This window comes from Pseudochaenichthys georgianus, chromosome 6 (assembly GCF_902827115.2).
Source record: "Pseudochaenichthys georgianus chromosome 6, fPseGeo1.2, whole genome shotgun sequence".
Lineage (NCBI taxonomy): Eukaryota > Metazoa > Chordata > Actinopteri > Perciformes > Channichthyidae > Pseudochaenichthys > Pseudochaenichthys georgianus.
Genome location: NC_047508.1, coordinates 32874223 through 32887629, shown reverse-complemented (window position 1 = coordinate 32887629; position 13407 = coordinate 32874223). Strand labels below are relative to the sequence as shown.

At 38.2% G+C, this 13407-nt stretch overlaps 1 protein-coding gene and 1 long non-coding RNA gene across 9 annotated transcripts in view; one reads left to right on the top strand and one right to left on the bottom strand.

Annotated features, from left to right (window-relative positions):
• LOC117447923 (pleckstrin homology domain-containing family A member 5-like) overlaps positions 1-4859 on the bottom strand; it is a 79126-nt gene extending 74267 nt beyond the window's left edge. For 3 of the 8 annotated variants that reach the window (XM_034084934.2, XM_034084935.2, XM_034084936.2), the window contains exons 1-3: positions 4711-4855; positions 4536-4612; positions 3260-3317 (exon numbers count right to left, since the gene is read on the bottom strand). In XM_034084934.2, coding sequence (XP_033940825.1) covers positions 3260-3317; positions 4536-4612; positions 4711-4802 — 227 coding nt within the window. In that variant the 5' untranslated portion in view covers positions 4803-4855. Of the gene's footprint in view, positions 1-3259; positions 3318-4535; positions 4613-4710 lie in introns of all 8 variants that reach the window. The other 5 variants (XM_034084930.2, XM_034084932.2, XM_034084940.2 and 2 more) reach the window with 4 other exon arrangements.
• On the top strand, positions 4828-10399 carry LOC117447924 (uncharacterized). Its single transcript, XR_004552298.1, has 3 exons — positions 4828-4899; positions 8588-8681; positions 10074-10399. It is a non-coding gene; the product is annotated as an uncharacterized lncRNA (long non-coding RNA).
• Positions 10400-13407: the final 3008 nt, after the last annotated feature.

Below are 13407 nucleotides of genomic sequence, written 5' to 3'. Positions count from 1 at the left end.
TAAAGCAAGTACTGTCCAATTGACACAGAGCCTAGTTCCAAAACTAAAGAGTCGTGTTGGCATTGGTCCACGTGAAAAAAAACACAGCAACTCAAAAGAGAGTGCTCAGTCTGAGTAGAGCAATAAGCCACGACTGATTCAATTACCATCTGCGCTGACCTTCACTCATTCAAAACTCACAGTGCCATAACATAATCAAATCTTCTGATGCCTCTGGTAAACACTATCACACCAACAAGAAGCACCTTCCATCCGTCCAAACACATCCCGTCAGAGGACAGGCTACGTTAGCACAATCTGTTTCTCGATGCTCACGCTGTGTAACCCGATGGTAGCAGTCAAGCCACACAGCCAATGGGAATGGGCCAGTCCCCTTGGCAGGCTCCAAACAGACCTGAGTCATAGAAGTGTATCGATGATCAAGCTTTCAACGCATAGGTCTGACAACAAGAGGAGAGGGTTTTTTGTGTTTAAACTAGGCCTTTTTTTATGAACATTCAAAATGCAAAAACGGAACTAATCATTAACAATACCAAATTGAGGACAACATAATGATATCGTACTGTATAACATACAGCATATATGTATCCAGCTTCCATCAGGCGAATGGCTTTGGAACGTTTTCAGAGTCTTTTATTGGCAACCTCACATAAAGCCTCAAAATATCCCAAGTACTGTCCAAGACTGTTATCACATAAACGTGTCAACAAATCTCTATGTCAAAGGAATGAGTCACAAGCAAATGACCAGGCATGGTTTTTCATAGGCCACTTACTCAAGTTATCTTCATCACTAAATACTGACAAATTGAGCTGTTGCCTTGATTTGACAAAACGTGTTCATCAGCCAGCTCAATAACACAATACACATGCACACAGCAGTGACCATGCAACTGGAATTCGGAAAGCTTTTGTTAAGTAAACAACAAAGAGGAAGCTCATGAGCTAGTCCCAGTACACAGCCTGGGAACATGAGTGTCACTAAAGCGGTCCAAAAAAAACCTCTGTCACATGTGGGCCAACTATCTGTATTGCACCCACAAAATCTGCATCAGCTTAGATGTCCCCTTAGCAGGCAGTGGAGTATGTCGTATGCCTTCTGGTATTTTCTGCGGGCCCACACATTTTTTTTATATACGGGCAATGTAAAATAAGTTTACACTTCCTTTGTCGGGCTCACAATTTAGCTTTCAGTTAATCCCTTTTGTGTAGTGTTCAAAAATAAATGACAGCTATTATAGATATGTGACATGCACCGCTAATGAATGACAGAGGGGAATACAAGAAGGTCTAATGCATTTTTTACTGTTTCATTAAAGGTCATAACAGGGATATATCCTGAGGCTGTTTCTCTGTGCGTTGGTATCTTACTAGCCAACTGCCATTGTGACTACTGGTTCCTAAAGGATTCCATTCTGTTCACCTGCTTCAAATCAATTGAAGACAAAAGGAATAAAACCACAGGTGCATCAGCGAACACATGGTTTCTGTAAATCGTCCAATCTAGTTTGTTAAAGAATCATTAAGCTTTCTATTGCTATCAAGATGACTGAAGCCCATTTAAAATGGTTGTAATCGCAGTATGATATTAGATTCACTGTCACCAGCTGAGCTAATACATAACAAATAGGCTGTATTAGATTATATGCATATATTAAGTGGTGAAATATAACGTTTTGAATCAATAAAATGATCTTATCTGTCCGTGTATCTCCTTAAGCCCCACAGTCTATACTCTCTGAATCCTCTGTTAAACCTGTGTACATAAAGTGTATCTTGCATTTTGCACACAGCACGGTGACCTCTATTGACAGCTAAGGAACATGTCGAAGAGCAAAGGAAGTCATACAAAGAAAGCAGCAATTTCTTCTGCAGCTTTTAAGGACAAAACAGCTGAATTCAAATGAAAACTGTCTGAAATGTAGCTAACAGTTTTTTCATTACGATTAGTCTGCACTTCTTTTATCATCACTGTTCCAGGATCCCATTGATAAACTAATGAATGTTGTCCCTGAGTCTGCTTTGCACGGAGGCGCTGTGATAAAATACTGGGATATAAAAGTACTGCTTTTCAGTCGACTGCCTGGCAACCTGCCACATGAAGCTACTCAAATACACAAGGAAGTCGAAGACTGAGAGAGAATTCACTGAGGATAATAAGACATAATATCCTACATTTGTAGCCTGTATATTGCAATGTCTTCAATCATACGCATCCTTGTGTTCTGACAGAGGAATCCATTTGCAGCATACTGTATCTCTAACTGGTGAATATGAGGGGTATTTCGATGGCACGTACATAATAACACAGCATTTAAAGCTACATCCTTGGATATAAAACATTCAGATGATGAGTCAGTGACGACTGAATGACAGCGCTTGAGATCTCTTTTGATCAGACGCATGCTTCCGGAAACCATGGAGGGGGAAATATGAAATGTACTCTAGTTAGGGACTTTGTAACATAGCCAACTACGAATGTAAATCTTGTGGATCGTGGTTTTCAAAAGGAACATAAACTGAACAAATCAAAGTGCTTTCATGGACATGGAAGATATATGAAATGTCCTCCTGCCCACATCGCACCAACAAATGAGCGTGTAGGATAGGAGGTTCAAACAAAACCAATACAGGGATAATTTAAATAGGAAGTCTTTTTAAGGTCCTATAATACTGTAGGTTGGCATGTACCTACAGAATATGTTCCAACATCTACTTAAAACAAGTTGTCATTTTAAACTGTGAGCAAACTCTATAAACCCAAACAATGAGGATAACCCATGTTTTCTAGCGGATTAATAACTGTCAGAAAACGAGAACACGTTGTACTTTGGCTCAACTCTCCAAGTAGGCTTAGCTCTGAGCAAGGTAAGTCTGAATACATAAAAACAGCTCACAAGAAGACAGCCACCACACTTTGCCCACTTTATCTAGTATTTGCAACGTCACTGTTTAATCATTAACTTTAGTGATAGGTTTTCTACAGTACAGAAATTGTGAGTAAAGGTTCCAAATGTACAGCCTTGAAAAGTTGACTAATAATACAATGGATGTTTTCAGGAGAAGTCACGCATTAGGAGGGGGTTTTCATTTATCTGAGGTGATAAACAAATATTATCACCAATGTTTATAGGGCATGCTGCAATTATGGTGACATGAAAAGGGGAAGTGCCTTGAGTTGATATGGCCTGGTCAGATATTTGTCTGCATGTTCTGGTGTCATGGTGGGTGTGTCATGTGGAGGGAGGGTTTTAACTCACTTGATAAAGCACCGCGCACCCTCGAAAGTATATCCTTCTTCCCATCCAGTCGGTAGGTCTGTAAAAGAGAGAGATGTGGACAAAAACATTTTAACATAAACTGGTGAAACAAACAGATGTTGTGTGTATTAAAGCAACTAGGGCTATGCACTAGCAGCTGTTTATTCACACGCTTAGATGTAGAGCTGCGACGATTCGTTTATTAAAATACAAGTTCATTTTTAAAAACAATTTGAAAATCAAAAAGAAACTCAGAACATAAAAATTGCTAAAAAAAGGTAGAAGAAACGACGCATTAGCACAACCCACATCTGAATGTTGCGTAATTGTTTTGCTTGTTTTGTATGACCAGCATATCAAATCCAAAAATACTGTTCCATCACAAAGGCAAATAAAAGCAATACATCGTCACAACTGGATTTGTTAAATATCTGTATTTTCTACTGAAATTGTACTCTAACCATTACGAAATTATCATAATATTTGCAAATGTTGTGGCCATCGATTAATCAATAAGTCAAGCAATTGATTCAGCTCAAAATACTTTGGACTGTGGGAAATTCTGATGGTCATTTTTCACTATTCTGACATTGTATAGACTTGGGTGATTAATCGAGGAACAAATCGTTAGTTGCAGACCTACTTGGATGCAGCAGCCACTTAATAACATTAGTGGGAAAGCTCTGCAGAGACTGATGGTTATAAGGAGGCTGCATGGTGATTCAACCAGTGAGACACATTGCAAGGAGCTAGTGATGTCCTTAGCACACTGCGTATAATATTGGTCAAGAGCTTTCTGAATGGTGGAAGCTTAGTGTAAATGTACAACTAAAATTACAATTCAAACTCCTGTTGCTGTCATTCCTGTCAAACTGTGTGTCTTTGAAGCGTACATATGTTTAGGGCAGACGTTATATGGTAAACAGGAAACGTCGAAATAAAATGCTTTCCGAATTTAATTTACATGCTGGTTGTTGTTCGTAAAAGTCGTGGTTTTAAGACTTCACGCTTAACGTCCACCACTCGTCAACTTCACAAGAAAAAGAGACTAAAGGCTCACGACTAAGTGGCACGAGTAGGGCAGAGGTGGGCACGAGAGGGCTCACTTTTCACAGCACAAAAAAACAAAACACTCGTGAATTCAAACACGCAGCAAGCATGTCACCGTATCTCCCAGTGTGGGAAGTGTCGGTGTGGGGTTACGCTCCACAACAACCTGACGGCGGACATGTTACACACAATACAGAAACTTGACAGGCGTTCAGTGACACCTCACCTGGAGTTTTCCTGTGCCCGGTTATTACCGCCTCGCCACTCACTGGATGCAGCCAGGTTGTACTCTTGGCTTCTTCGCTGTTGAGAGAGAGGGGCAAAGCAAGGCGTTTATTAATACACGGAGACTTTTTTCGAAAACAGGTGGACATTAGTTGAGTCTATGAAGGGATAGTTACTTAATGAAGAAGACACGTCCATCACGAGTAACCCCATAACTCCAGGAAGACGGGAGGCACGAAATCCACTCGGGTTGTAGGTCCGCCGCCATGTCTGGCAATACTGTATGACAACCGCGCGACTCCGCTCTCAGCAGCGCGTACACGGAAACCTTGGCAACGGCGGTTAGATGAGAGGAGGGCAGACAGGTATAGTTTGTCTCGGAGATTATTTCATTGCAGTGGTGTAAAGTAACTACGTACATTTACTCAACTACTGTAGCCTACTTGAGTAACATTTTTGAGGGATTTGTACTTTACTTGAGAAGACTATTTGAATGTGTTGCTACCCCACTACAATGTACAGGTTTATAATATAGCCTATTTTTATTTTCAGATTTTGAATGTGAAATATAGACTAGGCAACACTAAAATACTTTAGTTACACCTGGAGTAAATCCACCAGCTACCCTGCAGAATACAAAGGGATTAAAATAATGCACCTTTACCAGCTTGTATAGACACATTAATGCATCAATAATTATAATCAAAATCTATGATCAGAGGTGGGAAGTAACGAGGCTACATTTACTAAAGTACTGTAGTATAATTTTGAGGGATTTGTACTTAACTTGAGTATTTCAATTTGTTATACTTTTTTCTTCTACCCACAATTCAGAGTTTAATATTGTTCTTTTACTCCACTACATTTATTTAATATCTTTAGTTGTTTTGCAGATTTTGATTAATTAAATAAGCATCAGTATTAATAATCAAAACATATAATATATTATTCTGAAATGGTCCAATTTGCATAATGAGTATTTTTACTTTTGGTACTTTAAGTATATTTTGATGGCAATACTTGTGTACTCTTACTTGAGTAACATTGTGAATGCAGGACTTTTACTAACTGAGTGTTCACACCCTCTGGTACTTCTACTTTTACTTAAGTACAAGACCTGAGTATTTCTCCTACCTCTATTTTTGAATATGTGCATTGATGGACATCAACATTATTTGTATGATATGCTTTAAATGTTGTTTTTTTCTGTTGTTTAAAAGTTGACTAATTTGTTTCTTTTGTGTGGATGTTAATGCACATTGTTATTCACTGGCTGTGTTATTGTTGCCTTCTGCTCGGCTGTGGATTCACATTATTCTAAACAAAGACACCCCTCAGCAGTGTGAACAACCATGGGTCAGGGCCAGATAAACCTGCCTTCGCGCCCCAGGGCAAAATTGATCTTCTGGACCCTGAGCCCCTATTTATTTTATGCTGCCCCACCCATTTGATCACATCAGCGATAGTTAGTTAGCAATGGCTAAATTGATAAACATGTTTACCATACAACATTGCTTAATAACAGCCAGGTTAGCATACTTCCATAGAAAATGTACATTGTGTACATACTCTCCTTACTGCCTACTGCTTAATAACGTTTAATGAAGCACAAAACTCAAAAAGTGAAAGTCTGAAACCTTCTGGCATAGTGGCCCTCCTAAAGATGGTGCCTCTAGGTCTGGTAATAGCAGGAGCCACCTTGAGACATCATGTCAGATGGTACCGCTTTAACGATGCATAATCCAAACCAAATGATCATATGCAAAACCAGCTGACTAACAGTTAGCCTGCAGTTTAAGGTGTTCTGCTGCTTGGGACAGTTGCCGGTTTCGCCTGGTTGGTAATCCAGCATTGCATGGTGGTGGTACAGACTGACGAACACACACAGAAGCACACCCACTTATAACTCTGCCTTTAGATTCTTGGTAGCATGCTTTCTGATCCTCATTGTGCTATGAAACTGCAGCATCAGCCTTTCACACCATACAAAGACAAGTCATACAACACCACTGCATCTCAATTAATCAATCAACAACTTTATTAATCCCGCAAGGGGCAATTGGTTATGAGCAGTTTATGTCATGTATACAGGCAGGAACATACAGGAAGAATACACCCCGGGAGCACAGATGTGGATCATTCCAATTTACACAATAAATAGTTCATAGCATCACAATAACAAATAAATTGTGTTCTACTTACCTGGGGCAGAGCTATGCAGCTTTCTAGTTTTTTGAAGTACAGAAGAACTGCTTGTTTTCCCCCCAAGTAATGCAAAGACAGCGGTTCGTGAGGCGAAAGGAACATAATATTCTACAAAACTCAGCTTCATGTGATCTTTTATTAAACCTGCATCAATTTGAGGTGGAGAGCAGAGGCTGTAAAGCATAAGCCACAGCTAAATGGTGAACAGTTGGAGTATTTCTTTTTTTGAGAAAAAGATACAATACCTTACCTGCCTTAGTCCCAGCAGTTCCATTACTTTCAATTCCTTCTTAGAATATTAATGAATAATGTCCAGGGTGGAAATAATTGGATTCAAGCTCAGACTGATACCTGTATGTGCTGGGATACCCATGGGACCAACAATCCAAGGTCCCCTGCAGTTTACCAGTGGGCAGCTCAAGATCTTCCCACTGCATTTCTTGCCATTTATAGCGTGCAGGAAAGTGAAACATACAAGAACCATTTCTTTCTGTCTGACTTTTAAAGTCATAACTCACAGGCACAATCTTTGGATTTAAAGTCATATAAGTCAAAAGATTATCCATAAAAGTATTTATACAGAAAATAACTCAGTTGCATTTTATTCGACATTTTACAGGAACCGGGTTACAGTGATGATTGAGAACTCAACAGCTGACCGAGTCAATGTGCAAGTTTGCATTGACTTCTATTTCCAGGTCGGCCAGTATTGACATAACAGAAAGTCCAGCACTGTGGGTCAGTAGGCCTACATCTACATGTTAATCTTCTTTTGGCAGAAGCAGACATTTCTCCATTGCAGCCCACAGTTGCCTCTGAAGTTCACTGTATACTGCAGCTTATCATCAGCACTCAAGCAACCCAATGCCATGCCGTTAAAGTGGGAGCCTAAATGAGAGTGACGAAGTATGTTTGTCTTTCTGCAAAAGATAGCACTACACACATGTGAAGACCTTTCTCAACAGCATGTCGTTGAGTAATAGAGAATGGAAACACGCCAAACATCTTGACCTCTGAATATTTGTTTATACATTTGTCTCATGGGATCCACTAAATGTCACACTATACTTAGGCTATATGAGGCTCTGCTCCTAACGTGACACAAATACTGAATTGACTCAGCAGAGACTTTGAAAGATCAGAACATCTCCTCTGTTGATTGCATATAGAAGGCTACTTTACGTCCTTGTTTTCGATATCATAAATAATAGAAACCAGATAAGCACAATTACACAATACAATGGCTTATCAAAGACTCAATTCAACTCACAACATATTAATTCATGTCCTTAAGGAGAGCCAGGGTGGATTATGGAAAAGTGCCAAAGAGTAGGCCTATCATTATTTAGTACGTTCAGTGTTGTGTCTGGTTAACAATGTGCAACGCATTCTTACATAATTGCTCCATGCTCGGCAAAGCGAGGGTTCTCTGCTCAGCGACACAGGGCAGACTTGAGGCATCAGAATGTAATTAATGGTTGCACATTATCAAGCAGCTGTTAGAGGGCTTTGTTCTGGTGCCAGTTAAGCAGTAGCCTCGTGCCTGTCTGTGCGAGGTAAGAGGGAAGCCACTCTGCATCAAAAGCCTGTACAGATAGAGATATCTTTCAGCCTTTGAAATAAGCGGATTTTAAATGAGGGGGAAATGTATTACATCACCACTTTACTACTACTGAGAGGAAGTTAGTTATTCTTTTATTGAGTAAAAATAACTATGCCTAACATAGCCTCAGGAGGTATAGTCAAATGTAAAATTAATTTTGTACTGTACTGTTTATCCCATCCCTTACTCATTGCTCAATGATGTGAACATGATGTAATCTGTGCTTCTCTGATTTCAACCTACAGTTTCATTTGACTGGCATGCGTAACCCACAAACCAGTATAACTACTCGGGCCGACAAATCAGCAGGAAGGGGTAACAGACAACATTGGACAAATGGTAAAACACTTAACACGTCGATGCTGATGTAGGCAGTAGCACTGTAGCAGTGTGCATGGTAGGAATATGTCATATGCTTTGAAAGTTTGTGGGGAAAAAAACCTGAATGTTGACAGTTTCACAACTCACCTCTGAATCATTACGCACCCTTTCCTGAATCACAGTTAGTCACAGTCTGACAAAAACCCAGCCCACAAATGGCTCTATATTCACCTCAGTGATGACCTCATTGGATCTATAGCCATTTTGGAATCAGTCCAAATGTTTTTCTTTCCATGTTTTATGAGATTTCCACTGGTGATATGTCATAAAACCGAATGAAGGGGTACTCTATTTTGTAATTAGAGGATGCTGTTAGTGGTCAGTTAAACTGAAGTGATTGTGAGAGGAAATGCTTTGCTGCTCGGGCTTGGCCCCAAAAAAATACGTGCAAAATTAATTTACACAGGCATATTGAGTTAGATATTTCTATGCAAAGTGATAACAGAGCGTAAACTGTGTTCAATGTGAGTTTATTCATGCTAACGTAATGAAAAGGTCAATTATGTTGCCTTCTGCTTAACCGACTCTTGGCTATATGACCAACAGCACAACCAGGCAGGAATAAAGTCTCATACATCTGTATTAAACGGCCAGAGCTCAATCATGCACAGTTAAGCGGTATATTAAATATCACAACTAACACAATTATCATAAACTTATCTACATGATGTCATTATGGATTGTTGGTTTAGACAAAAAAACCTCTTTGCTATCAGTACTTAGTAGGCACAAGACTATACTGTCAATGCACTGGCCTTTAAATCATCCGCACGTATCACAAGTGGCTTCCCTATTGATTGCGGCTGGCGTTATTACTGCTGTGTCATTTCAGTAATGAAGTATATTTTTAATTAAAATAAAGGACTACTTAACATTGATCAGGGTCGCAAGCCCCACTTTGGTATAATGCACAACAAACCTAACATGGGTGTGATTATATGGTGCTCATTTAAGCCCATCACATGTGCTGACACCACAACTGCTGACACACAGCACCTCCTGGTTTCATCTCCATGAGTGCGAGTGCGAGTGACTTCACCCTGCAGTGTATTTATGCTTAAGTAGCAGTAATAGATCAGTTCGTAGAGAAGGACTTCAGACTTAGTGCTGGTTTAATGTAGAAGTGATGTTTTAAAGCCACGATTATCTGTGGGAGTAGGCAAGGCCAGATTCCATTGCAGACTTCTTTAATGTTCTTTATTGATGTGTGTTTTGTCTTTTTGTATGTGATATGGACCTTGAGTCTGGAATAAAGATTGGAAATATCTGAGATGATGCACAATATTAATGGATGTGAAACCAACCAAGAAACTTAAACTTAAACTTTCCTTTTTCTTTTCTTTTTTACAGAAGCTGATGAGATGTACTGTATAACAATGCAACCACTACATCTGTTTGGCGTTGCAATATCTAGGATGTCTCAGCACGCAGCCCTCCCCTGTTTACACACACTTCCTGTGTCTGATGGGAAAGAAGAGCAGTCTGACAAACAAGTCATAAGCATCTTCCCGGGGCAGCGAGGGTCATGTGAGCCACATAAGAAAAGGCTCCAGTCCACAAATAAATATTAGAGGCAGAGGGTAAGAAATCCTCAAGGACAACACTGATGTTCCCAAAGGATCCTGGAGTTTCGGACAGTAAACTAAACGTTTTGGTTAACTCATTATCCAACACAATCTGCTCAACAATCTTTATTAAATTCAAATAGGGATGTCTCATACATTCATCATATTTCCTAATGAATGAAAGGAAAATATTTCCAGTGTTGCGCACACTGCGATACAGATCCAACTCAAAAGAGAATAAGCATTGTTCACTTGTGAAGGAAAACAAATATATAAGAAAGGAGCGTTGCATGCTAAAACAGCAAAATGAACAAAAAGATGAATGCTTAACAGAACCCTTCTGAACTGGTGGCCAAAATACAGGATACTGTATATCAATCAATCAATCAATCAATGTTTATTTATATAGCCCAATATCACAAATGTTACATTTGTCTCAGTGGTCTTCACAGTGTGTACAGAATATCAGTATGACAATACGACACCCTCTGTCCTTAGACCCTCACATCGTACAAGGAAAAACTTCCAAAGAAAACCCAGTTTAAAGGGAAAAATGGGAGAAACCTCAGGGAGAGCAACAGAGGAGGGATCCCTCTCCCAGGACGGACAGACGTGCAATAGATGCCGTGTGTAAATTGAAAAGATAATACATTTGCAACATAGGTAGTCCAAATGTTTGGAAATGCATGTGTGTATAATAGGAAGATGATAGTATATCCCACTATCCAGTTGAGATAGAGTAACCTACAAAGTCATTAATTATGTTGAAAATAAATGAGCTATTCTAGAAAAGGAAGGAAACAAATGACCTAGTCTCTGACATCACAGTTCACATATTTATGTATGAACATCTGCTCTGCTTGGAGCTATTTTAAGCCTGGAGGGTTTTTTTTATATTCAAGGTCATGCAAAAGTGCATGATCAGAGGAACATTACTGCTTTAGTTATTTCCTTATTGTTATCACATGAAGAGCTCTTTAGTTTTGCCCCTTTGCCTTTCAGGGGCTTTCTTCATTGGCATTGTTTTTAAGTGCTTTTTTTTTTTTTTTTTTTTAGTCAATTTATTGAACATGTCAGAAACAAAAACATACAACAATAATATATATATATATATATATATATTCTTTTTTTCTTCTCACTCAAATGAATAATTATAACAAAGTACAACAAAAAACCAACAATAATTCTCAAATAGTCTCTGTCATGTTTAACAGGGGCAAGAAGAAGCTTAAAAAAAACTTTTCTGGTCCTACCCCCTCTAGCATATATTTTTCTTATAAATAAAATATTAGGTCATCGTCATCAGCGACATGTTTGTCTTGTTAATTTGTTTGCTTTTTGTTTTTTTACAAAACAATCAGAAAGAAATTACTTTTACAATTACAAGAAATAACAACAAATGGGATTTTACAGGTCCTGTTCATAACCATTAATGATTTGGCTCCTAAATAATACTTTCGGTTTAGATAGACTTGTACAATATTTCAGTGCATCATTACAGTTATTCCACAGACTAACACCTTTTGATGAGATGCAATGAAGTTTGGCATTTGTTCGTACGGGTGGTTTTTTGAAAATACAGTTTCCTCTCAACATGTACATGCTTTCTCTCCGTGTGAAAAATCCTTGGATATTATGAGGTAATTGTTGATTTGCGGCTTTGAACATAATTTGAATAGTTTTATAGTCAACCAGGTCTTGTAGTTTTAGTGTTTTTAGTTTGATGAATAATTTATTTGTTGGTTCTCTGTACGTAGTTTTATGTAAAACTCATATGGCTCTTTTTTGCAGGATGAAGATAGGATGTGTATTTGTTTTATATGTGTTCCCCCAAACTTCCACACAATACATCATGTATGGAAGTATGAAGGAGCAGTACAGCATAAACAAAGAAGCTTGATTAATTAGGTATTTGGCTTTATTCAGAATTGCTATTGATTTGGATATTTTGGCTTTGATATAGCTTATATGTGGTTTCCAACTTAATGTATTGTCTATGATTACTCCAAGGAATTTTATTTCCGATACTCTTTCTAATTCGACGCCATTTATAGTGAGTTTCTTCTCTGTATTGGTCGATCGATTCCCAAATATTATGAGTTTGGTTTTGCTTGCGTTCAATGTTAATTTATTTTGGGCAAACCAGATCTTCATCCTGCTCAGTTCCTTCTCCATTGTGACCAATAGCTGTTCTAAATTGTCCCCACAGCAGAGTAGATTTGTGTCGTCTGCAAAAAGAATGGTTTTAATAGTTTTTGATACTTCACATATATTGTTAATACAGAATAAATAGTAATGGCCCCAAGACTGAGCCCTGAGGCACCCCACATGTTCATAGAGTATGTTATGTTTGGTGATGAAGTCATTTAGTCTTGTATAGTAGATTTTTTCCAGTATTTTAGAAAACTGTGAGAGCAATGAAATTGGTCTATAGTTTGACAGTATATGTTTATCTCCAGATGTATGTATTGGTATGACTTTAGCAGTTTTCATTTTATTTGGAAATACACCGGTTTGTATTGACTGATTACAGATGTGAGTTAGTGGTTTGGCTATACATTCAATAATGTTTTTAACTGTATACATGTCAATATCATGACAGTCTGTAGACCTTTTACTCTTAAGTTTTTTAACTGTGTCAATAATTTCATTTTCATCAGTCCCTCTTAAGAATATAGTTTCCTTCACATATATATCTTTACTTTCAACACCATCACTAGAACCAGTATTTGGAACTTCCCCAGCTAGACAAGGACCACCATTGACAAAGTACTTATTGAAATCTTCAGCAACTGAGGTCATGTCATAAACTACTGTATCGTTTTTTGACAGAAAATTGTTTGGGTATTGTGCCTTTCCATTTCCTTTTTTAATAATGGTATTTAATACATTCCATGTGTTTTTAATGTTATTTTTGTTATCCTCCAATAATTTGTTGTAATGATCCATTTTGCTACATCGTATTATCTTTGTTAGTTTGTTTTTGTATGTCTTGTATTTTTATTCAGCCTCTACTGATCCATTCTTTAAGAAGTCTTTATATAATTCATTTTTCGTTTTACATGCATTTAATATTCCCTTAGTGATCCATGGTTTTTCAGCATATTTTTGTTTCACTA